Source organism: Micromys minutus, assembly GCF_963924665.1.
Source record: "Micromys minutus genome assembly, chromosome: 10".
NCBI lineage: Eukaryota > Metazoa > Chordata > Mammalia > Rodentia > Muridae > Micromys > Micromys minutus.
Genome location: NC_137979.1, coordinates 29086779 through 29108864, shown reverse-complemented (window position 1 = coordinate 29108864; position 22086 = coordinate 29086779). Strand labels below are relative to the sequence as shown.

The 22086-nt window shown below is 43.4% G+C and overlaps 2 protein-coding genes across 2 annotated transcripts in view; both read right to left on the bottom strand.

Moving 5' to 3' along the window:
• Positions 1 to 1506: 1506 nt before the first annotated feature.
• RSKR (ribosomal protein S6 kinase related) lies at positions 1507 to 5941 on the bottom strand. The gene is given in 12 exon segments (XM_080923951.1): positions 1507 to 2534; positions 2938 to 3048; positions 3132 to 3220; positions 3297 to 3386; positions 3480 to 3507; positions 3877 to 3917; positions 4074 to 4178; positions 4392 to 4461; positions 4846 to 4914; positions 5035 to 5119; positions 5121 to 5178; positions 5181 to 5941. Coding segments are annotated over 12 exon segments (1188 nt in total). The 5' UTR covers positions 5392 to 5941; the 3' UTR covers positions 1507 to 2303.
• Positions 5942 to 6350: 409 nt separating this feature from the next.
• The window catches only part of BLTP2 (bridge-like lipid transfer protein family member 2), a 29726-nt gene continuing 13990 nt past the window's right edge, over positions 6351 to 22086 (bottom strand). Inside the window, exons 24-39 of the mRNA XM_080923950.1 lie at positions 20928 to 21222; positions 18111 to 18268; positions 17394 to 17600; positions 13934 to 14033; positions 13037 to 13219; positions 12013 to 12134; positions 11318 to 11473; positions 11117 to 11238; positions 10241 to 10421; positions 9287 to 9373; positions 8887 to 8997; positions 8621 to 8756; positions 8395 to 8525; positions 7859 to 7960; positions 7513 to 7647; positions 6351 to 7135 (exon numbers count right to left, since the gene is read on the bottom strand). Of these exons, the coding sequence (XP_080780076.1) occupies positions 6956 to 7135; positions 7513 to 7647; positions 7859 to 7960; positions 8395 to 8525; positions 8621 to 8756; positions 8887 to 8997; positions 9287 to 9373; positions 10241 to 10421; positions 11117 to 11238; positions 11318 to 11473; positions 12013 to 12134; positions 13037 to 13219; positions 13934 to 14033; positions 17394 to 17600; positions 18111 to 18268; positions 20928 to 21222 (2406 nt within the window). The 3' untranslated portion in view covers positions 6351 to 6955. The remainder of the gene's footprint in view (positions 7136 to 7512; positions 7648 to 7858; positions 7961 to 8394; positions 8526 to 8620; positions 8757 to 8886; positions 8998 to 9286; positions 9374 to 10240; positions 10422 to 11116; positions 11239 to 11317; positions 11474 to 12012; positions 12135 to 13036; positions 13220 to 13933; positions 14034 to 17393; positions 17601 to 18110; positions 18269 to 20927; positions 21223 to 22086) is intronic.

The window sequence follows — 22086 nt, the reverse complement described above, 5'->3', positions numbered from 1 at the left end:
GTGTGTGTGTGTATAAATGTACATGTACACATATGCAAGTGTGAAGGTAAGAGAAGAACTCGAAGGGCTGATTCTCTCCTTCACCATGCAGATTCTGTAAGGTCCAAAGGAAACTATTTTGCCAAGTTCTGACAGACAAAAGCCAGCATTCCTCATGAACTTGTGAAGCCAGTTCCTGTCTATCAAAAGGAGCCATTTTTCTTATCGATGGCAGAAGGAACAAATGGTATCTGTGGTCCCTGCTAATATCCAAAGTGCATGCTGGCATGCAGCTCCTTCAGTGTCTCACACACACCCCCTGACACACATGCAAACTCTTCTCACACCCCCCCAACTCTAAACTTTTCCCAGCTGCTCTTTATAACTCTGCTACTTCTGTCTTTATTTCTCTCACTCTGTCTTTCCTCCTCCCCCCTTTTCCTCCTCCCTCTCTTTTTTCTGTTCCTGCTTCTCTCATGGTCAGATCCAATCTGAAGGCCATGTTCATGTTACTACTTTCTCTCTCTGCTCTGGACTCTTTCAGATGCCTCTGGTTGTTCTCTCTCATACCCACAATAAAAGCCTTCCCTTTGCCTGTGATGGCAGAGCACACCTTTGACCCCAGCACTCAGAAGGCAGAGGCAGGTGGATCTCTTGAGTCAAAGCTGCCTGGTCTACAGAATGAGTTCCAGGACAGCCAGTGAGACATAGATACCCAAACAAAACCAAACCTTCTTTGGAGTGGTCATGTTATCAGTTTCTACAGGTTTTAGGGATCAAATTCAAATCATCAGGTTTGGCTGATGAAAGAGCCTTTATTCATGTTAAGATGTTTTGGCTGGCCTTTGCTTAGATTTTCTGAAATATAGGTGTGCCCACATAGCCCAGGCTAGCCTTGAACCAGGATTCTTCTACCACTGCTGTCCTGCTAAGATGCTTGGATTCAGGTGTGTACCATCATGCAGGAATGGAAGATGTTACTTAGTTGGTAGAATGCTTGCCTATCATCATATAAGGTGGGCTTGGTGGTGTAGGCCTGTAATCTCAGCACTTGACAGGTGTGAAGTTCAAAATCCTTTGCAGCTGAGTAATAGAGAGATAGTTCAATAGTTAAGAGCACTTACTGTCCTTACAGAGGGTTCCATTTGCAACAGAAACATGGTTTATAACCATCTATAACTGTAGTACCAGGGGACCCAGCACCTTCCGGCCTCCAGAGGTATCACCACAGTACACTTAACATGTGTAAGCAAAACACTCACACACATAAAATAAGTACAAATAAATATTTTAAAGAAACAATCTAAAAAAGGAGGAATCTGAAACCTGTTTCTCTCAGCTAAAAGGTGAGATCAGGAGCCAGGCTGATCTAACCTAAGGCTTTCCCTGAGGCCTGATGTATGGAAGAATGAAGTTCCTTGTCTAAAATAAGGAATATGCTTAGCAGAGACAGTAATGGTGCCAGGGCACTGGGGGAGCTGCTGCTTTCTATGCTGAGAAGCCAACTCTCCCCAGCAGTCCCAAGGCTGCTGTGTGCTCCTCTGTGATGTATTTGTGTCCTTCATTCAGCAACACTTGGTTAGCTTCCTGCGACTCCAGTCCACTGTACGACAGCTTTCTGATTCTAGCCCATTTTCCTGTTTACAAGATGCTGTACTTAATAGAATAACCCTCCTAAGATATGGCTTGGGCAAGGCCCGATCCCATACTTTCCTTTATTTTCTGATCCCCTAGTCCTCTGCTGGTCCAGTTCAGAAGCAAAAACAAACAAAACCAACTCTGAATCTTGAGTTGTTTGAGAGAAGCGATCAGTTTAATCATCCTTGTGTCTTTTTTTTTTTTTTTTTTTTTTTCTGAGACAGGGTTTCTCTGTGTATCCATGAGTATCCTGGAACTCTGTAGACCAGGCTGGCCTCCACCTTACAGAGATCCACCTGCCTCCACCTCCCCAGTACAGGGATTAAAGACATGTGCCACCACCACTTGACATCTGACTAACTTGTTAAATAGCACCTTGGGAGTCCAGAGTGTCATTATTGTCCACGAAAGTAAGCATGGTAGAAGAACATGAATAAGGTAAAGTTCAAGAAGCCTTTGTGTGGCAGCTCAAGTAAAAGTACTGAAGAAGTGAAGTGAAGGTCATTGCCCTGACCCACAATTGAGAGGTGGGTGTATGATAGGAAAGCATTAGGGGCAGTTTTGGCTATCAGTTGCAAAATGCCAAAGATGAAACTCTGGCCCAGTCCTTACAATAGTACAGTAAGGAACAACAAAACCTGATCATTATAGTGGTGATGCTGAGTGGTTTCTGGCTGGGCGCCTATCTACAGTAGAGAGTCAGTAGAGATGGAGTGGACCAAGGACTCGAGATTACAGTCAAAGTCCTCAAAGGCCATGGTCTCCAATGACCTGGGCCAGTTATCTTGTGTCTCCATGACAAAGTTCACTGGCTGCTTCTGTAGGAGCTCAGGGTCAAAGGCCACACCCCGAAAGAAAGGGTGGACCTGGAAGTGATGCAGATATCGTAGACGGTGCAGAGGGTTCTGGCATAAGAGCTGAAAGAAAACAAAGTATGGGACTGGGATAAGGAAGAGGCTGAACAGAGATGATGCCAAGGGAGCAAACAGTTCATGAGCTGGAAGGCAGGCAAATCCAAGACAGAAGACTTGTGAAAGAAAACATGGTAATTGGAGAGATTGAGAGGGCTGATGAAGAAAAAGGAAATAGCTTTGGGTTTTCAGATGACAAGGTAGCAGTGGCCTGTGCTCTTCAAAAGGACATGACTATCCCATATGAGGATTTAGGGTGGCAGAGATTCAGGAATGAAATGTGCAGTACCAGTTAGAGGAGAAATAGGTAGTCATCTCAGTCCCCATCAAAAAGAGGGGTGGGACATACCACTTCAGTGAAAAGAAGATGAATATCTTGGGGTCAAAAAGGAAGATAGTGCATCCTTACCTCATGGAGCAGGAGTGAAAGCTCCAGACTAACAGACGCTGGGATCTCAGATTCACAGTGTGTCAGACGTGCCAACATGGTCAAATGGTCTCTTTCTGCAGCCACCGGGAACTGAGTTAAAGAGGTAGGGGTGTTAAGGCAAGGCTTTCTAAGGACTTTTCCCACCACAAACCATTCCCTGCTCATTCTCTCACCTTACCAGCTGCCAGAGAGAAAAGCAATACTCCCAGGGACCACCAGTCAGCAGTGTGGTTGTAAGGCCCACCACTCAGGACCTCCGGGGCTATGGCATGAAAGGCACTTGTCACTCACTCACGTCCTTAAGCCATCTTCCCCACCAGCTTTGGCTTGTCTCTCACCCATGTACTGAAGAGTGCCACAGATAGTATAGGCTCGTGCTCCCTGGGGTAGGCGGCGAGACAGACCAAAGTCTGTCACTTTCAGATGGCCTACAGCAAGGAGACTATGTTCAACCCATGTCTGTTTTGTTTTTGTTTTAAGATGTACCACTCATCCTGAAGCTAAGGAAGTGAAAGACTTACCTCGTTCATCCAGCAGGATATTCTCCATCTGAAATCATGGGCGAGAAGACACCATCTTACTCTTTCCTTTGGCTCAGATTTTGTTTTTCATTGTTATTTTTGACAAGCTCAAGTCAACTGGAATTTGGTATATACCAGGCTAGCCTCAAATTTGTGGCACTCCTCCTGCCTCCCAACAGTGCTGAAGTATAGACATGTATTGACCACACCTGGCATTCTTTCATGTATAGCTGCTAGCTGGAGAGGATGGTCTACTCAGCACTCAAGCCTATACTAGAACTCACACCCAAATCCTTCAAATCCATAGGAACCCAAATCAACTGTCTCTGCTTCCTACTGCTTTCTCAGACCTTCTTGAGATTCCTGCTCAACCTAAGACAAAAAGACTTAACTCTACCTTGACATCACGGTGGATGATACCCAAGTCATGGAGATAGCCTGTGGAGAACAGTGAGCAAGGGTGTGTCGCCAGGTTCTTTGTACCCCCTATCCCATCTCTACCTTGACTTCCAAAGTTAAATACTAATTCTATTTTTGCCTCCCCCACTAACTTAATTCTTCCCTTTTCATTTCCTTTACCACGTTTTCACTTACACAGTACAAGGACCAGTTCAGCAGCAAAGAGACGGATAGAATCCTCTGGAAAACAACCAACAGCAGACCACAGGGAGTAGAGATCCATGCTGCTGTAGCTACACACTGCAAAGCACCAGAAGTCTAGGCAATACTTGAGGTCTATACTATAATGCCTGGGCTTAAGGCATTATGGACCTCCTGCCCAAACTAATGCCACCATCTGTTTCCCTTTCGGAATACAGAAATGCTATGAAGAGTGGAGCCAAACAAAAGCAGAATGTCAGGCAGGAAGGGTATTTGGACCTTTGTGGGTGAAGACAAAACCCAGTCACTCACTAATAAAGAGGTGTCGTTTCCCCTGCCAGCTGTCCCCCAAACTGTGTACAAAAGGATGGTTGATCTGCCGCTAGGAACAAAGAAAACATCAAGTTAGGAAAGAAGCAGCTTTTTGACGATAAAGATGGCCAAGAAACCATGTGTTGCCTTGTGTAGAAATGAACTGGGGCTTCACCTTCTGATTCAGAACTCTGGGACTCTCTCCTAGAAAATCCTGGAGCCAGCATATTGCTTAAGAGCACAGCAAGATACTTTGTAGAGTTCCCTGGCAGGACTTGGAGCATGTCCACAGCTAATAACTACTTTTCTCTGGATTTACTTTGGTGCTATACTACACCAAGATGGAAACACACAAGGAAGGCAGAAGCAAGAAAAGCAGGTAAGTTGGAAAAAGAACGGTACTTTCTCCACCAACAGTTCAGTTCTTCAGCCGTGCTTTCAGAACTCTGCATACCTGGATGCTAACCTCCTCTTTGCACTGCCTCAGGGTATCCCGCTGTAGAACTTTTACTTTGGGCACCACCTGTAAGTGGACAGGCATGGCAACTCATGAAAATAATGCTGTTTTGCCTTGTTCCCCTAATCTCTGGAACTAAGACTGAAAACAGGGACTACTGAGTAAGCTATATGGCTTGATTCATACCTTCACTGCAAATACAGTTTTTTGGGCACAATCTAGCACTTTCAGGACAGTTCCAAATGAACCTTTAGCCACAAGGCCTAAAATCTAAACAAAGAAAAGGGCAACTGAGACTGGTTGTTTCTAGATTCCTCCCTAAAACAGACACTTCCCAGGACTACAGCCACCTACCTTCAGTTCCTGCTCCCTAACAGGCCTCATGGGAAATTCTGGTAGAAAGAGGCTGATGAACTGAGGCACTGGCCACTCCGACAGAGGCTTCTCTAGTAGCAGTGGGGCTGGCTGGAGGAGCTCCTGATGTAGGCACTGGCGCCTCTGTAACTCCCATAGTTGTTCCAGACCTGACCTGATGGGCCCCATACCACACCAGAGGCTCTTCCAGCCTTGAGCCCAGTGACCCTGGATGCTGCCACCCTGCTGAGAAGGGAGCCATTCTAAGCCTGCTCATGAAGCACTGCAGGTTCTGCCCATCTTAGCAGGCACTCCTTCTAGTTTTAACCTCTAGAGCAGTACTCACGCTTCCCAATGCTGTGACCCTTTAACACAGTTCATTCTGTGGTGACCCCCAACCATAAAATTATTTTTGCTACTTTATAACTGCGATTTTGCTGTTATAAATTATAAATATCTGATGTGCAGAATATATGATGTGACCCCCATGAAAGGGTGCTTCACCGCATAAAGGGGTCATAACACACATGCTGAAAACCATTACTCTAGAGGGAAAGAAGATTCCCAGGCTTTGTGATGTGACCTAGATTTCCTTGACATAATTCAAAATCTCTATGACAATAACAGCTGTGTCTTCTCTACAACAAAACAAGAATACAACCTGTACATGAATGGGTTATAGCCTCTATGCCCACCCCAACAATGGGTGTCAGTGACAGGCTAACTAGGCACTCTCTAGCCTCAGGCCCCTACATCTTTCACTTCCCTCCCATAGCCAGCTAGAGCCCCATCCCCTACCTTTTGAGGAGCAGACACCCGGTTGTGTTGTCCCTGCCGACAGCTCACTGCTCCCATCCCCAGCCTCTGCGTCCTTTCCTTCTGCTAAACCTGCTGTCCCAGTTACATAAGCAATTCCTCCCTCTGATGCTGCATTACCCATGAGCCCCACCTCTTCCAGTGTATATAGACCCATCAGCTTTAGTTCAGCACCATACCCGAACTGGGAGTATCTGTGATTGTGATAAGATTTCAAGGTGGAGAAAGACCACAGCATTAGAGGGGCAGTTAAAAAAATGAGTTAGTTAGCAAGGAAAGACACGGACACTTGAACGCTTTTGCTCAACACAATTAAAAAAAAAAAGCCAGCACCAAATTTAAAATATTTTTTCTTTCAATCTTTTTTTTCTCCATTCTTCTGGACATTTCCCCAGGGAGGAAAGTAAGGTACCCATGGCCAGCCCTGGCTCCTAATGCCATCCTCCCAAGTGAGCACACAGATTGGGAAGCTTATCCCCCACCAAACCTAACACCTCTTATACAACAAGGCAGTGGAGTGAGGCACAGAGGATCAGACTCCTCCCCTTAGCTTATTGGCACAAAGGGAGAGAGAGCAATTACATTTAGAAATATATATATATGTTATATATATATTTGTCTTTATAAAAATTTAATCATACTTGATCAAAACTATTCCCCCACCCTTTCTGTTGCCCCAAAGGAGCAGGATTCTAGGCTTGGACACGATCCCTGGGTATTCTGGTTTTCTTGCCCCTCTGACCCTGGGCCTAATACTATGAGAGGGAACTCAGCACTTTTGTCCACTATGCCCTGCAGGGACAGGCCAGTTACTGAACAGTGTCTCAATTCCCATATGTCCCACAAATCCTGCAGGATGAAGGGAAGCTCTGCCCACCCTCAAGTCCCTGGATCCTGAGCCAGAGTCATTTTATACTGTAGCTACTTGGTCTCCATGTCACTTGCGCCTGCCAAAGATGGACTTCTTGCCAGGGTTTTTGTCACCCACACTTAAACCGATGAGGAGCCGAGCTTTCTCTTCTTCCTGTTGTTGCATGTTCAGGTCACACTTTGCTTCTAGCTTTCCCCGGGCCTCCGACCCTGTTGCAGGTTTCAGCCTTAGTTTTTCTTTGATTACCTGGCAGTGGAAAGAAAAAGGCAAAAATATTAGTGGAACAGCTGCATAATTTAAAGTGAACCAATTCAAACATTTATTAAACTTACAAGAAAAGCACAACAGGACACTTCGAAGTATATAGGTAAAACGGTCTCTGCTTTCAAGAAGCTTACAATCTAATTAGAACCAAACATAAAGCTGATGTAGAAGTCCTTAGTTCCCTCAGATTAATGAGTCAATATGTATGAAACATATTTAATCATACTGGGGACAAAGGCATGGACAAACCAGGATAGTCAGTCTTTATCTGCCCCTTTCTTGGCTCTCTTAGTATAGAACACAAGGCTCCTGCTTGCCAGTCCCTGCTAACGAAACAGCCACGAGCCCTGGCACGATACCTGGGCAACCAGAGCTTTTCGGCTGTCCCTTTTGACAGCCATGGCAAAGTCCAGCCATGTCCACGTGTTGTTGTGGTACTCCAGACAGGGTAGCACCAAGTTAAGGTCACCCCAGTCCACACTGTTCTTCTCACCCTGCAACAGGAAGAAAAGGAGGAAAAAGGAAAAAAATTACATTTAAGAGTATAATTCCTACAACAGCAACCTACATATTTGAATTCCCTCAGTCTGGTAAGTGGAAGGAACAGGTCTGTCATCCATGGCCCACTTTCACAGGAAGCCTGATTGTCACCCTATCTATAATCTGTTCCCTTCCTACTCTTGAAAGTGCTGGGATAGGATATACCTTGTAACTGACACACAGTGGAACTTGTGGGATTTTTATATATATGAAGGAGTTGTTCATGGCAGCTCGCTCTTTCATCTTGTCAATATCATCAACTGGGTGCTAGGAAAGACAGAAAAGGAGCATAAGCCCTAAAATCACCAGAGCAACCTAAGATTCTAAATATTACTCCACCCTCAGTCCTAGAGGAGACTAAAAGACAAAAGGAACACTCAGCCAGGTCCACAGAAACTATTAATACCCATTTAAAAAATCTCTTAAAACATACTAAATGTTTTTACTTTTGCTTTTTTTGTTTGTCTTGTTTTAGTCGAGACAGGATTTCTTTGTATATCATCCTTGGCCTGCCTCTGCTTCCCAAGTACAGGGAGTAAAGGTGTGTGTCCCCATGCTCAGCTTCTTTTGCTTTTTTTGAGACAGGATCTCATACAGTCCAGGCTGCCCTCGGACTCATGATCTTCTAGCTCCTGTCCCCAAGTGTTGAAACTATATAGTGCACCACCACATTCAGTTCCTCTGATTTTCATACGCCATACCTCAGGTAATTTTCGAAATGATCTTCTGACTCCAGAACTCCTGGTCAAGCCCTGTGCCACACCCTTCCCAGAGCCCAGCGGTACTGCATCGTCTGTTACTATCAGCTGCCGAGGCTTCACTACTGGTATTCCTATGAAAAAGCACGCAAACCAACAGTAACTCTTCCTGAAGCTGCTTTGGGCTGCTACTCCATTCTCCTGGCATTCCAGCATAACCAATTCTTACCAGTAGTCACCAGTTTGGACTTATCCTCTTCATCACCAACTTCATCATCTTCCACATTTCGACCAGGAAAGAAAAAGCCCATCATTCTATGGAAGAATCGGTGGGACAGCTGGATGGTGAGAGGTACCACATTTACCTAAGAGGGAAAGAGGTGAAGAAGCAATTAAGCTCAAGTACTATCATTGTCTTTTACTACTAACTAGTATAGAACAGTTTAGTTCTGAACTAACCTTTGATCATAGGTTCCCAAGGTACTGTTTACTAACCTCAAAGTGTTCTTTAACAGAGATACCACCAACAGGAGGCCGGACTTTGCTGAAGAGGCGGAGAGCTAACTGTCTCCCTGACTGGCAGGAACTCTGGGGCCGTAGAACCACCTACAGGACAGAGCAGCCAGTAATTCTACTACGCATCTTCTCTAAAAATGCAACTTAAAAAACAACCACAAATCTTCTGTAGAGAACTGAAACAATGAATGGTCTTTGCCAAGCTAGGCAAGTTGTACCATCTCAGATCACAATGCCCTTTGGTCTGAAGTATAGATAAGTGGGCTAGCAATGGGAAAATAAGTCTTGCCATCTAGATGTGGGGATGTAAATTAGCAGAGTGCTTATCATTTAGGTCCTGCCTAAATCCCATTCTCCCACACTTCAAGGAAAGACTTGCCTTATAAATAGCATTGGGGAGAAGGTTGTTCATTGTGAACCAGCCCAACTCCAGGAGATGTTCTGCTGTGTCATCAGACTTATTCACCTGTAAGACAGATTTTTGTCCTATTCATTATGAGCTAATAAGGTAAGCCTCTGGTTTCATTTCTCTCTCTCCTATGTAAATCAAGATCTCATAAAGTCCAGGCTAGCCCTCAAAGTGAGCCTGTGGCTAACGTTGATCTCCTGACCCTCCTTACCAATACATCTGGAATGCTGACATTAAACACAAGCACCATCACACCTGCTAATAACTCCTTCAATCTCATATGCAACCAACATATCCTCCAACCCAGTGTTTCTTCTGAGTAATACTAGCTAAACTACTAAGTGTTAGTACTTCTTAGTTATTGTGGCATTTAAATTTCGCATTCATTTTCAAATATCTTTTGTAATTGTAATATTCTTTCCCCTTGGGTAACTGCAGATATGCTGTCAGTATCAGAATGGCACTATTCCAATTCAACTTGAAAGATTATTTCACTCTGGGCCTTAGTTCTAAGAATAATTTTTTTTTTCTTTTTTTTTTTAAAGATTTATTTATTTATTTTATGTATGTGGGGACACTGTAGCTGTCTTCAGACACACCAGAAGAAGACATAGGATTCCATTACAGATGGTTGTGAGCCACCATGTGGTTGCTGGAAATTGAACTCAGGACCTCTGGAAGAACAATGAGTGCTCTTAACTGCTGAGCCATCTCTCCAGCCTCAAGAATAATTTTCTTAATAAAAGAAGCATTTGATTGATTATCTATATGCACACCTATATAATTTATTACAGGCTGATGTGTCTCTAATCATGACCAACATTAATAAATACAATTAGTCCCCTCTTTTCCTCTATGGATTGAACTTGAGATAGGTCATGCCTCAGACTTGGCTACTGCTGTGTGACTGCACTACCCTAATACCTTGCTATAAAGGAACCTCTGTAGCTCCAGTTCAGCGATTCCCAGCTGTCCATCTTCTTCTGTCAAGCGCCAACGTGCCTGAGCAAAGTAAAACTCAGTGCGACGGACCACACTCACATCTTCCTGTTGTTTTCGAAGCTCCATTTTATTAGCTCGCTGTAGTTGGAAATCCTTAAAACATCTATGCATGAATACAAGAACCAAAGGAGTAAGGGAAAGAACACACAGCCAAAGTGCCCTATACTACTGCAGGCTATAAGCACTCTGGCTTAGCTAATGCCTTTTCCCCCCGATGTCTTGTTTCTGACACCCTGAAGTAATAGAACAGGTTTCTCATCTTTTAGTACTAAAGCTTCTTAGTAAAACACTGCTTCCCACTAACTCCTATGATTATATCAACTTTGTTCTTTTAAAAAAATTGAGTACACTATATCTTCAGACACACCAGAAGAGGGCATCAGATCTCGTCACAGATGTTTGTGAGCTACCATGTGCTTGATGGGAATTGAACTCAGGACCTCTGGAAGAGCAGTTAGTGCTCTTAACCACTGAGCCATCTCTCTAGCCCATCAACTTTGTTCTTTTCTGATCAGTTTTAGTGTATTAGTGTATTTGCAGTTCAGATACACACTGCAAAGGCCATGAAAGTGGTATTTCTCAACTATTCAATTTTGTAGCAAAGCTTTTTCCAGAAAGCACGCCAGTGAGAACCTAAAGGGGGGCTTTTCTGTTTTCACTCACCAATTTTGGCCAACATCAGCAAGGCTTATTCAGGAAAATATACCTATATCTACTTCTACAACAGTCTTTGAGAACATACACTAAACTTAAAGGCTATACCAGCTCTGGCTGACACTGGCAAAGGCTGCTGGGTACCTGATGAGGATGTTCAGTTCTTCACTTTCTAGCTGCAGGCTGGCCTTTTCTTGGTTTAGCTGTAACTGAAGTTTTTGGTTCAGGTCCAGCAAATTCTCAGTCTTGCTGTCATCCTGTAAAGACTAAGGAACCAAGAGAAGAGTTTGAGATCCTCTGTATCTATCATAGGAGATCTGTCCTCAGATTCCCCGGGATGATTACCTTCATGATAGAGTACATCTGCTTCTCTAGGTGCCTTATGTGAGCCACATGCTGCCGCACAGCCTCCTGCAGATGTAATATGCTGCTGCGCTGCTCCTCAGGATTGCTAGAGATCTCGAGCTGGAACCTGACACGCTGTTTCTTTTCACTATGCTCCTAAAAGAAAAGGGAAAAGCGCACTTTTTTGTTTTGTGTGGTGCTGTAAATAAAACCCACAGCTTCACACGTGCTAAGTACATGCTTTACTAATGAAATATCCTCAGCCTCTTGATGAATGTTTTTTAAAAAGTTAAGTCTTGTAGAAAAGTGAATGGTGCTCTCTTGTGGAAAGCTGACTTTTACTGGTCATGATCAGTAGCAAGAGTAAGATCTGCAGTGTGGATTTCATAAGCCAGATCCACAGGGTAGAAATGGAGGCAAAAATGTGTAGTTACCACTGTTAGAGATGTTTAGGTGACTGAGTAGAGACCGGGCTCGAATAAGCTATACATTAAAAATATGAATTCTGATAGCTGTAATTGACTAAGAAGATGTACCAATCATAAGTCCCTTTTTCAGGATGAGGAATTAGTTTCTTTCTTATCCACTGAGCCATTGCACCAGCCCAGTATTACTTTACTTAACTGCATCAAAGAAAATGGCAAGATCAAAGTTCAAGCAAGCCTAATTTGAACTCTAGAAGGGCACGTGCTCACCTTCCGCTTGGGTTCTACATGGAGAAGCAAGTTGTTGACAATGTCCAGAATCATAGCATACTGAGCTGGGTTGGTAGAAATTTCCAATTCGTGATGGATAAGAGTGAAAGTATCCACAGCTCCTAGATAATTGTAAGCAGTTAGTTAAATAACAGGCTCAAGTTTCTCCCTAAATGTTCAATCTCTAAACCTGTATTTTATTTGTTTGTTTGTACATATTTATTTATTTATTTATTTATTTGTGAGGCAGTTTCACGATGTGGTCCTGGCTGGCCTGGAACTCACTCCAGCTGCCTCTGCCTTCTGGGTGTGGAGATATCTAAGTTGTGCGCCACCATACCCAGCCTAAAGAATATTTGGAACCATTCATGTTGGTCAATCCAATACAAAGGAAGAACAGGCACACAGGAATAGAAATACGCTTCTTTCAGAATCCTAAGTGTACTGGCTGGTTTTGTGTGTCAATCTGACGCAAGCTGGAGTTATCACAAGAAAAGAAAGGAGCCTCCCTTGAGGAAATGCCTCCATGAGATCCACCTGTACGGCATTTTCTCAATCAAGGGTGGGAGGGACATTGTAAGTGGTGCCACCCCTGGGCTGGTAGTCTTGGATTCTATAAGAAAGCAATCTAAGCAAGCCAGGGAAAGCAAGCCCTCCATGGCCTCTGCATCAGCTCTTGCTTCCTGACCTGCTTGAGTTCCAGTCCTGACTTCCTTTGGTGATGAACAGCAATGTAAAAGTGTAAGCTGAGTAAACCCTTTCCCCCTCACCTTGCTTCTTGGTCATGACGTTTGTGCAGGAATAGAAACCCTGACTAAGACACTAAGTAATAACAACTGTCCCAGTTTCCTCTACGAGTACAGGTTGTTCTAACGGCTAGACTTAAAAAAAGCAGAGCCAAGTAAATGTTAGTACCAATAGTGTTCAGGAATCCCTTTAATGTCTATTGTTTTAAAACCACTAAGGAAGAAACTACTTTCACAAATCCCTTGTTCTCTCTAAAAAACCTTTAAAGCCTGGATACCTTCTTGCTTCTTTAAGAGATCCTCCTTTTCCTGGTTCTCATGAACCTCAGGTGGCTTAATCTGAGTTGCTAGCTCGGGATCAATGTCATGGCTGTAGCTTATATAGTACATCCGGCAGTTACAACGTGAGATGATCCGCTGGACTTGCTGGGCTTGTTGGGCTTCAGCTGGCTGGTTCCAATCTGGGAAGAAGTAAAAGAGAAAGAGATTCTCCATAAAAGGTGTGATAAGAGTTCCCATCTGAATATTATGTCTAAGCAATTCCAAAAATGTTTCCAGTCTAGACTGGCAAAAAATATTACTTCAACATACACTGAGGTTAGGAATAAATAGATTAAAAAGAAGAAGAATAAATAGATAAACCGGGGCTGGAGAGGTGGCTCAATGATTGGAAACCTGGGCTACTCTTCCAGAGGAACAACTGTAAATACAGTTCCAGGGGATCTGATACCCTCACACAGACACACATATATATATGCAAAACACCAATGCACATAAGTCAGTCACTGAAATAAACAAAAAGGATAAATTGGGGACAGGTGTGGTAACACATATTCTGTGAGTTCTAGACCAGCTTAGTATACATGAAAATGAGGACAGCCAGGACTATATAATGAAACCCTGTGTCAGACAGACAGACATTCTGGAAGAGAAAGATAGCAGGGCTGGGTTTGCAATTCAAAGGTACAGTAAATGCCTGGCATGTAAAAAACCCTGAGTTTGATCCCTAGTACTGTCAAAAAAATAAAAACCATGCCTAAGCTCATGAGTTTGAGGACAGCCTGGCCTATACAGACTGAAACAATAGTAAAGGGAAAATGCAGAAGGTAAGTTAGATAAGAAAACGAGGCCCCTCTGGGGTGCACATTTACTCTGGGAGAGGGACGAAAGCTGACCTGTGGTCGTGGTAACCATGCCTCCCACTGCCTGCCCACTTTCCATCAGCTCCTGAACAGTGTCCAGACTCCGTTCCCGGTGCTCCTCAATATTCTTCACCTGCAAACACATTGAGGGACCTTTAGCTCCTGGGAAAAGGTGGCTTATTCTAACACCACCTTAGATGGCGGTGTTTCCAATAGAGTTATGTGCTGCAAAAGAATGCCTCAGTCAATGACATATGGCAGACCCAACGACAGTTCCATACCTATAATCCCAGCAAGGGACTGTGAGGCAGGAATAGCATAATAGATTTGGGGCCAGCCTGGACTACATAGTTCCATGACAGTCTAGAATACATAGTTGAAACTCTCACAAATACAAAACAAAAGGTTGTATCACCCAATGAATAGAATGGCCATTTTTAGTTCATGTAAAGACACTTTATTATGTTACAAAATTTTTAAAAATCACCTAACAACATTTTTTGGGAGAATTTTCCACCTTGCTTCTATCTCTCAAGTGCTGAGATTTTTTTTTTAAAGAATTATTTATTGTATTATACAAGTACACTGTAGCTGTCTTCAGACACACCAGATAAGGGCATCAGATCTCAGTACAGATGGTTGTGAGCCACCATGTGGTTGCTGGGATTTAAACTCAGGACCCCTGGAAGAGCAGTCAGGGCTCTTAACCGCTGAGCCACCTCCCCAGCCCCCAAGTGCTGAGATTATAAACATGAACTAGCCTAGCTGGTATGTTCTTTGTGTTTTTGCCATTTTGTATCTTCAGACAGAACTAATGTGAACCCAGGCATAATGGCTAACACATGTAATCCCAGCAGCTGGGATCAGAGGAAGACAGGTCTCTGGGCTTCCTGAACTTTGAGGTCAGTCTAGTTTACCTATCAAGTGCTAAACAGCTAATACTACACAATGAGGCCTCAAAATATACAGCCAGGGGCTAAGATGGCTCAGTAGGTAAAATGCTGGCTGAACAAGTCTGATAACCTAAGTTCAACCCTGAACTCACAGAAAAGGGGAAAAATATGGGCCTGGAGAGATGGCTCGGCGGTCAGGGGCATTTGTTGTTCTACCAGAAGATCAGGGTTTGGTTTCCAGCACCAACATCAGCATTACCTGTAATTTTAGTTCTAGGGATCTGACACCCTCTTCTGGTGTCAGAGAGTATCCAGCTGATATACACAGACATTTAGGCACTTACACACATTAAAAAGAAGGGAAAACTGACTCCATAAAACTATCTTTTAATCTCTAAAAACACATCTCTCTCACACATAGATAATACGTCCTCAGCACCAATGTAAAAATTCAGAAATGGCCACACATTCCTGTAATCCTGAGTCTACGGAAGACAAAGACAGAAACATGTTGGAGCTTGCTAGATCCCAGCCTAGCTCCAGTTTCAATGAAAGACCGTCTCAAGGGAATAAGGCACAACATGATAGAGGTTTGATGCCCTTTCCTCCGGCCTCTGTGAATGCATAGGCACATATTCATTGCACACACATCACATGCTCACTCATACAATACACCTACCATTCTAAAACCATCCCTTCGGAGAGCAGGCCAATTAACAGAATGAATGGCATGAAAAATCAAAGCACTAAGGTCAAGGCTTTAGGACTGGAGACATAGCTTAGTGGTTACAAGCAATCGCTGGCCGTTCTTCCAAAAGATGAAAGTTCTCTTCCCAGCCATCAACTGGACAGCTAACAACTTCTTGTAACTCCAGTTTCCTGGGATCTAACACCCTCTCTGGCCTCTGCAGGCACCAAGCACACATTGGATGTACAGACATACAAGCAAGCAAAGCATAAGTAAATAAACATAAATAAGGCTTTAGGGGCTGGAGATGACGCAGCAGTTAGGAGCACTTGCTGTTACTGCAGAGGACCCAGGTTTAGTTCCCGGCACCCACACGGCAGCTCACAATCACCTGTAATTCCAGTTTTTAGACCCAACACCCTCTTCTAGTCTTTGAGGGCACCCATACATACATGGCAGACTCACAAACACATTTAAAGACAAAAAACCTTATATATAAATTACACATATAATTATCTTTTTTAAAAAGCCCTGTATATAAATTACACATATGAATATCTTAAAAATTCAGGACGTGGATGGCAGATCTACTGAATCACAAATTCACATGGGGAAGAAAAAAAAATCACATTCTAACTCTAAAGCTCTCCACTTTAATGCTAATGTCACTTAGGGAAGAAAAAAAGCCTTCAACTATAAAAGGTAGCATTGCCCAAAAATAGCAGACCAGAAAATTCTGCTCACATTTACATGGATAATTACCACTCCTACATGCCTATTTCTTTTGGTGGTTGTGGGGATCAAACACAGGGCCCTATGCATGTTAGCCAAGTGTTACTACTGAGCCAGAACTCTAGCTAAGATACTTTCTGTGACTACCCAAAAGATTACTGTTAACAGACACTGTTGGCAAACCTCCTATGTTACCAACAACCTGGTCATACTTGCCTTGACATCTAATCTAAATGTTCATCTGTGTCTGGCATCATTACATTTGAGGTTGCCTTGATTGAACCAGAAGTTCCTTTGCAGAAGTATTGGCCAGGGAAAAGATCTACAAAAGAGGTTATCACTTTGGTTCATTTTATTATCATCATTCATGTTTTTTACTTTGGTTTTTATCAGATGTAACTGAATCCTATAACTAATGTGAACACTTACCACATGTCAAATATCAAATATGTAAATGATAATAGACAATACTAGCCAGATTTGCCTCATAATCATCAACCCTCCAGTAAGTCTGAGAACATATGCTAGAAATTAAAGTGTTCTATCTTAGCCAGTTGGTGGTGGCACACGCTCTTGATCCCAGTGCTTGGAAGACAGAGGCAGGCGTATACCTTAGTTTGAGGTCAGCCTAGTTTATGTAACAAGTTCCAGGACAGCCAGGGCTACAGAGAATCCCTGTCTTGGGAAAACTAAAAACAAAAAAACAATGATTGCCAAAACAAGCACCTTTATGAAAGGCCATAGAAAACCTTGGTGTGCTGTGGCACATGTTTCCTGCACTACAGATGCTACAGCAAAGGCATCTCCAGTGCTGGGCCACCCGGGCTTGAGACAGACTGCATAGTAAGACTTGTCTCAAATAGACAAAGTTTTCAGACCCACCGTCTATTTTCTTAGTTGCCTGCTTGTGGGACATTTATTGAGGGACTACAAACTTAAAAAAAAAAAAAAAGTTCCCATCTATTTCCTCTAGTGCTGGTAAATAAAACCGTGCCACGAGAGAGAAAAGCACCATGTTCCTACAGCACAGAGGCTGCTCACATTCACGGTGTCAGCAGCTTCTTTTCCTACTTAGCAGAAGGGTAGGTACTATGAAGAATCTTCCAGTGGTTCTAGTTGAAGGGACTAACTACAGAAAACTAGAGATATACAATGGCCCTCCCCACCCGAGCTGACTGACCTCTAACCAGAGCTGTCGACCATCCTGTTCAGTAGGGCTGCTTTCAGTGGTGGCAAAATACTGCATGCCATCTAACAGGCAAGTCCAGGAAGTCTTCTGTTTCAGTGTGTCACCATACCAAGCTGGATGGTGTTGGCACTGCAGCAACTGGGCTTTGGCAGCTGACACAATGACACAGCCTTCTGTCTCTGCTCCACGAAGAACCATCTGTGTCAAAGAGAAACGCTGTTTTAGACATGAAGAGGGCAGAGAAGGGTCTTCAGATCACTGCTAACTCTAGCTTACAGAACAAGCTTTACTGGGTTTTATACAGGGAAGTGCTTACTCAGGATGCCTATAGAAAGGCACAAATTTGAGTTCTCGACACTCATTCTTCAGTTATATGTGGAGAAACACTGAGTTGGGCAATAACAAGCCCTTAACCTAAGCGTTCAATAAACCAAGGCAAAACAGCCAAGTCTGAGGCCAGCCTGAGCTACACAGTGGAACCTCCCACCCCCTTTTTTGAGGCAGGGTCTCACTATATTGTCTTCAAATTCACAAGATCCACCTGGCTCTTGCCCTGAAGTTGGGTTAAAGGTATATGTCACCACACCCAACTTGTGGAACCCCATTTTTAATTAAATAATTAAAACAAACAAACAAACAAAACTAGAAGAAAATAAACATTTTGATTGGGATCTAGCCTGATACTGGTGTCCTACAAAGAAGAGATACCTGGCAGTTAACCAGCTCAATAAGGCAGTTTCGGTTGTATATGTCATCTGTCTGGCAGGCAGCAATGCCACACAACTGGTCACTCATACCCGACTCCTCTTCTGTGAATACTACAAATCTATCTGTCTCTTCAATCAGCTTCTGTAACATGTAAGCACCTGGCAAAAAAATAAGACGTAGGGAAAGGTTACCATCTCAAAGGGAAAGAAAACATGCAGGACCACATTGATCTTCCATTACTTCTAGTCTAGGTAAGGGCTGAGGTACCTCTTCAACCTGGAGCACTGGTCCAGTTCACTCTACCCAACCCTTAACCCAAAAGGATAAGATAAAAGCTATTTAGTTCCCCCTCAATGTTAATAAAAGTAACCAATTTCCAACAGACATAGAAATACCAGTTTAAATGGCAATACCTGTGTTCCTAAGCCCCCATCAAGATAGTGGAAGGAACCCAGGTGCTCCCTAAGAGCAAGTGCTCTAAACCGATGAGCCATGTCCCCAGTCTCTCTCTTCTCCTTTCACACACTTGTGACTGTTCTCTTCCACTCCCTTGTCAGCCTTGGCACCCTATGCTAGCTTTGCTACTTCTCAAAGAGAGGTCTTAGAAGTATCTCCTCAGACCTTGACATGTCTCCTCCTTTCTCTTAGTAAACGGTCTAACAAATATGGTCAAAAGTCGTGTCAGAATTAGACTAGTCTGCCTGTGGTCAAGATCCTCCTTCTAGCACCTACTCAACTGTGACTTTGGGCAGCTTGCTTTTGAACCTTTGTGGCTCACTTAACTGTAAAATAACAGCAACAATCACATAAGGCTCTTGTGATAATTTAGTCAAATACATGAAAGTATTTTTGCAAGGTATCTGCCATAATAAACAACACTATCATCTTGGCATCAGGTTTTAGCTCTGTGAAGAAAGGTCTGAGACTCTTATTTCTATCATAAAGTTAGACTCATATCCATCCTTAACCTAGAAGTCCTAGCATTACCACAGGTGCAGCATGCCCAAAACTCTTCAGCCTGGGGCTTTTCTATTTCTTTTCTTCTTCTTTTTTTAAAAAAATGATTTGTTTATTTTATTTTATTTTATTTTATTTTATTTTAATGGGTACACTGTAGCTGTCTTCATGCATTCGAGAAGAGGAAGAGGGCATCTGATCCCATTACAGATGGTTGTGAGCCACCATGTGGTTGCTGGGATTTGAACTCAGGACATGTGGAAGAGCAGTCAGTGCTCTTAACCACTGAGCCATCTCTCCAGCCCTATTTATTTTTAAGTGTATGTTTTTTTGCCTGAGTGTCTGTGTGTGTGCGTGCACATGTGCAGGTGTAGGATCCCCTGGAACTGGGTTGTGAGCCACCATCTACGTGCTGGGAATTGAACCTGGATCCTTTAAAAGAACAGCCAGTACTTTAAACTACTGAGCCATTTCTTCAATGACCCTGCCCTATTTTGGTTATTTGAAACAGGGATTCTTTGTGTAGCCCTGACCATCCTGAAATTTGTTCTGTATACCAGACTGACTTCACACTGGTGAAAGGCTTGTACCACCACCACCCAGCTTTTGTGGGGGTGGGAGGCGGTAGATTATGTAGCCCTGGCTGTCTTCTTACCCATCCCAGCTGTCCCACCTCCTGGTCCTGGCTGCCTCCTGTTGATATACTGTTGAGTTTCCTCACCCGTCTGTCCACCGCCAGTCCTCCCACACTGCTAGCACTATTTTTCCAACTGTCAAACTCTAACTATGACAGTCTATTCAAAGACTGCAATAGTTCTCTATTCCTAATGAAGGACCCTTGTGGAAGGGCTCCCAATGATCTTTCTAACCCATTCCTCACTCTCCTTTTGTTACTGTGTCAAGGGAAACAAACTGTTCATCACCTTTGAACACATCCCTTTTTCCTAAAACCCACTCCTACCCAGGTTATTCCCTTTGCACTGACTGCTCTTCCCCCATTTCCATCCCAACCAGGCCTTACCCCGAAGTCAATTCAAGTCCCCGCCTCATTTCCTTCCCCTTCACTGTAACTTCCCTATTCTTTGGATTCCTCTCATGTGGCACTGACACTTCTCACCCTGTTCTCACAGGCAGTTAACTTACATTCCCTTACCTTTGTTATACCCTAAAATGCTCATTCATTTCTTGCCAAGTATTACTTACCTTTCAAGACTTTCCCCAGAGTGCTACAGATAAAGAAAGAACCTGGCAGTGTTTCAGTTTTATGCCAACTAAGCACTTAAACCTTTGCTGCCTACATAGTAAATTTATCAAAATGATATAAGACTGTGGATATCTTAGTATTTGCTTAGAATATACAAGGATCTAAGTTCAATGCCCAACTTTGAAAATTTTAAAATAATATTCCCTTACTAGTTCTCTTCTGACCCCAGTACTTGCTGATCTCCTCCTGGCCATAGGATCAGACTTTTGAAGCTTATTAGCAATATAAACCCAAGATGGGCTCTTGCCTCTCTAGGCTTCTTGGGCTCTTGCAGCCTTGCTCCCCCCTTACCTCTCCTCTTCCCTTCCCCTTCCCCCCTCTCCCTCCATGTGCTCATGGCCAGCCTCTACTCCTCTATTCTTCTTCTCCCTCTCTCTCTGCCTCTACTACCCTCTTAACTCTCTCATGACTTGAATAAACTCTATTCTGTACCAAAAAAATCCAAAAAACAAACCCAAGATGGCCAAACATAAATAAATGATCCTTTCATCTCTGTATCTAGATGGAACCAGTCACAACTGAGTCATTCTCAAGCCCTTTTCCAAGCACATGTTCATGTTCCAGTCCTAAACCCAGTCTCATCTGCCCCAGCCTACCTCCTGATGACCCCTTATCAGGCTGTCCCCTGAAGCTGGGAGCGCTGGCACGAGGTGGGACTTGGGCACTAGGTGGGATGCCCCGCTTCGGCTTTTTGGCTGACATCTGAGGATCAATCTTCAAACCCTTCAGTGCCTCAGTAGAGAGATTACGCTTGAGTACAGCTGCTTTTTTGTAACCATCGTACAAGCCAAAGGCGATGTCCCTGTTGGTGGTTGTCCAGGAAATCCGTAAATCTACCAAATACAGTTGGTGTGTATGGAAGGCAGGGTCACCATCTCGTGTAGAAAGCTCCTGAGAAATAGGAAAAGGATACCAGGGTCACACAGACACTCCTACCACACCACTCTTGAACAAAAAATGCAGAGACAAACTTGCTATAAACACAAGGAGAAATTCAAAGACCCTGGAGAAATAAAGTAGTTTTAGTTGTACATTATTTTATATTCTAACTATACTTAATGCAGTTTTAATGAATCAGTTAATTTCAAAAGCTATACTTATTGGAAAAAGGCCAGCACTAAATGAACTGTTAAGAACTTTGACTTGGGCTGGAGAGATGGCTCAGTGGTTAAGAGCACTGACTGTTCTTGTAGAGGTCCTGAGTTCAAATCCCAGCAACCACATGGTGGCTTACAACCATCTGTAGTGAGATCTGATGCCCTCTTCTGTTATGTCTGAAGCGTTCTTATATATAATAAATAAATCTTAAAAAACAAAGCAAACTTTTATTCATGCTAGAGAGATGGCTCAGCATTTAAGAGCACTGGTTGCCCTTCCAAAGGTCTTGAGTTCCATTCCCAGCAACTTTCAACCGTCTGAAATGGGATCTGGTGCTCTCTTCTGGCCTGCAGGTATAAATGCAGGTAGAGCACTGCATGCATAATAAATAAATCTTAAAAAACAAAACAAAAACTTTTACTCTATTTCCTGAAGATCAAGGGATTCGTTAGAGGGAGAGAAGAAAAGGGATTTTCTTTTTTGTGGAGAGTGGTGGTGGCAGGGATTGAATTCACTAACCCAATACCTTGACCTGCACTGCACTACACACCCACTTCATGAACTTTCAAGAAGGATGATATCCACATGTGACAGCACATGCCTGAAATCCCAGCACTTAAGGCAGTGGCAAGAGGACAGAAAATTCAAGAAAGTCAA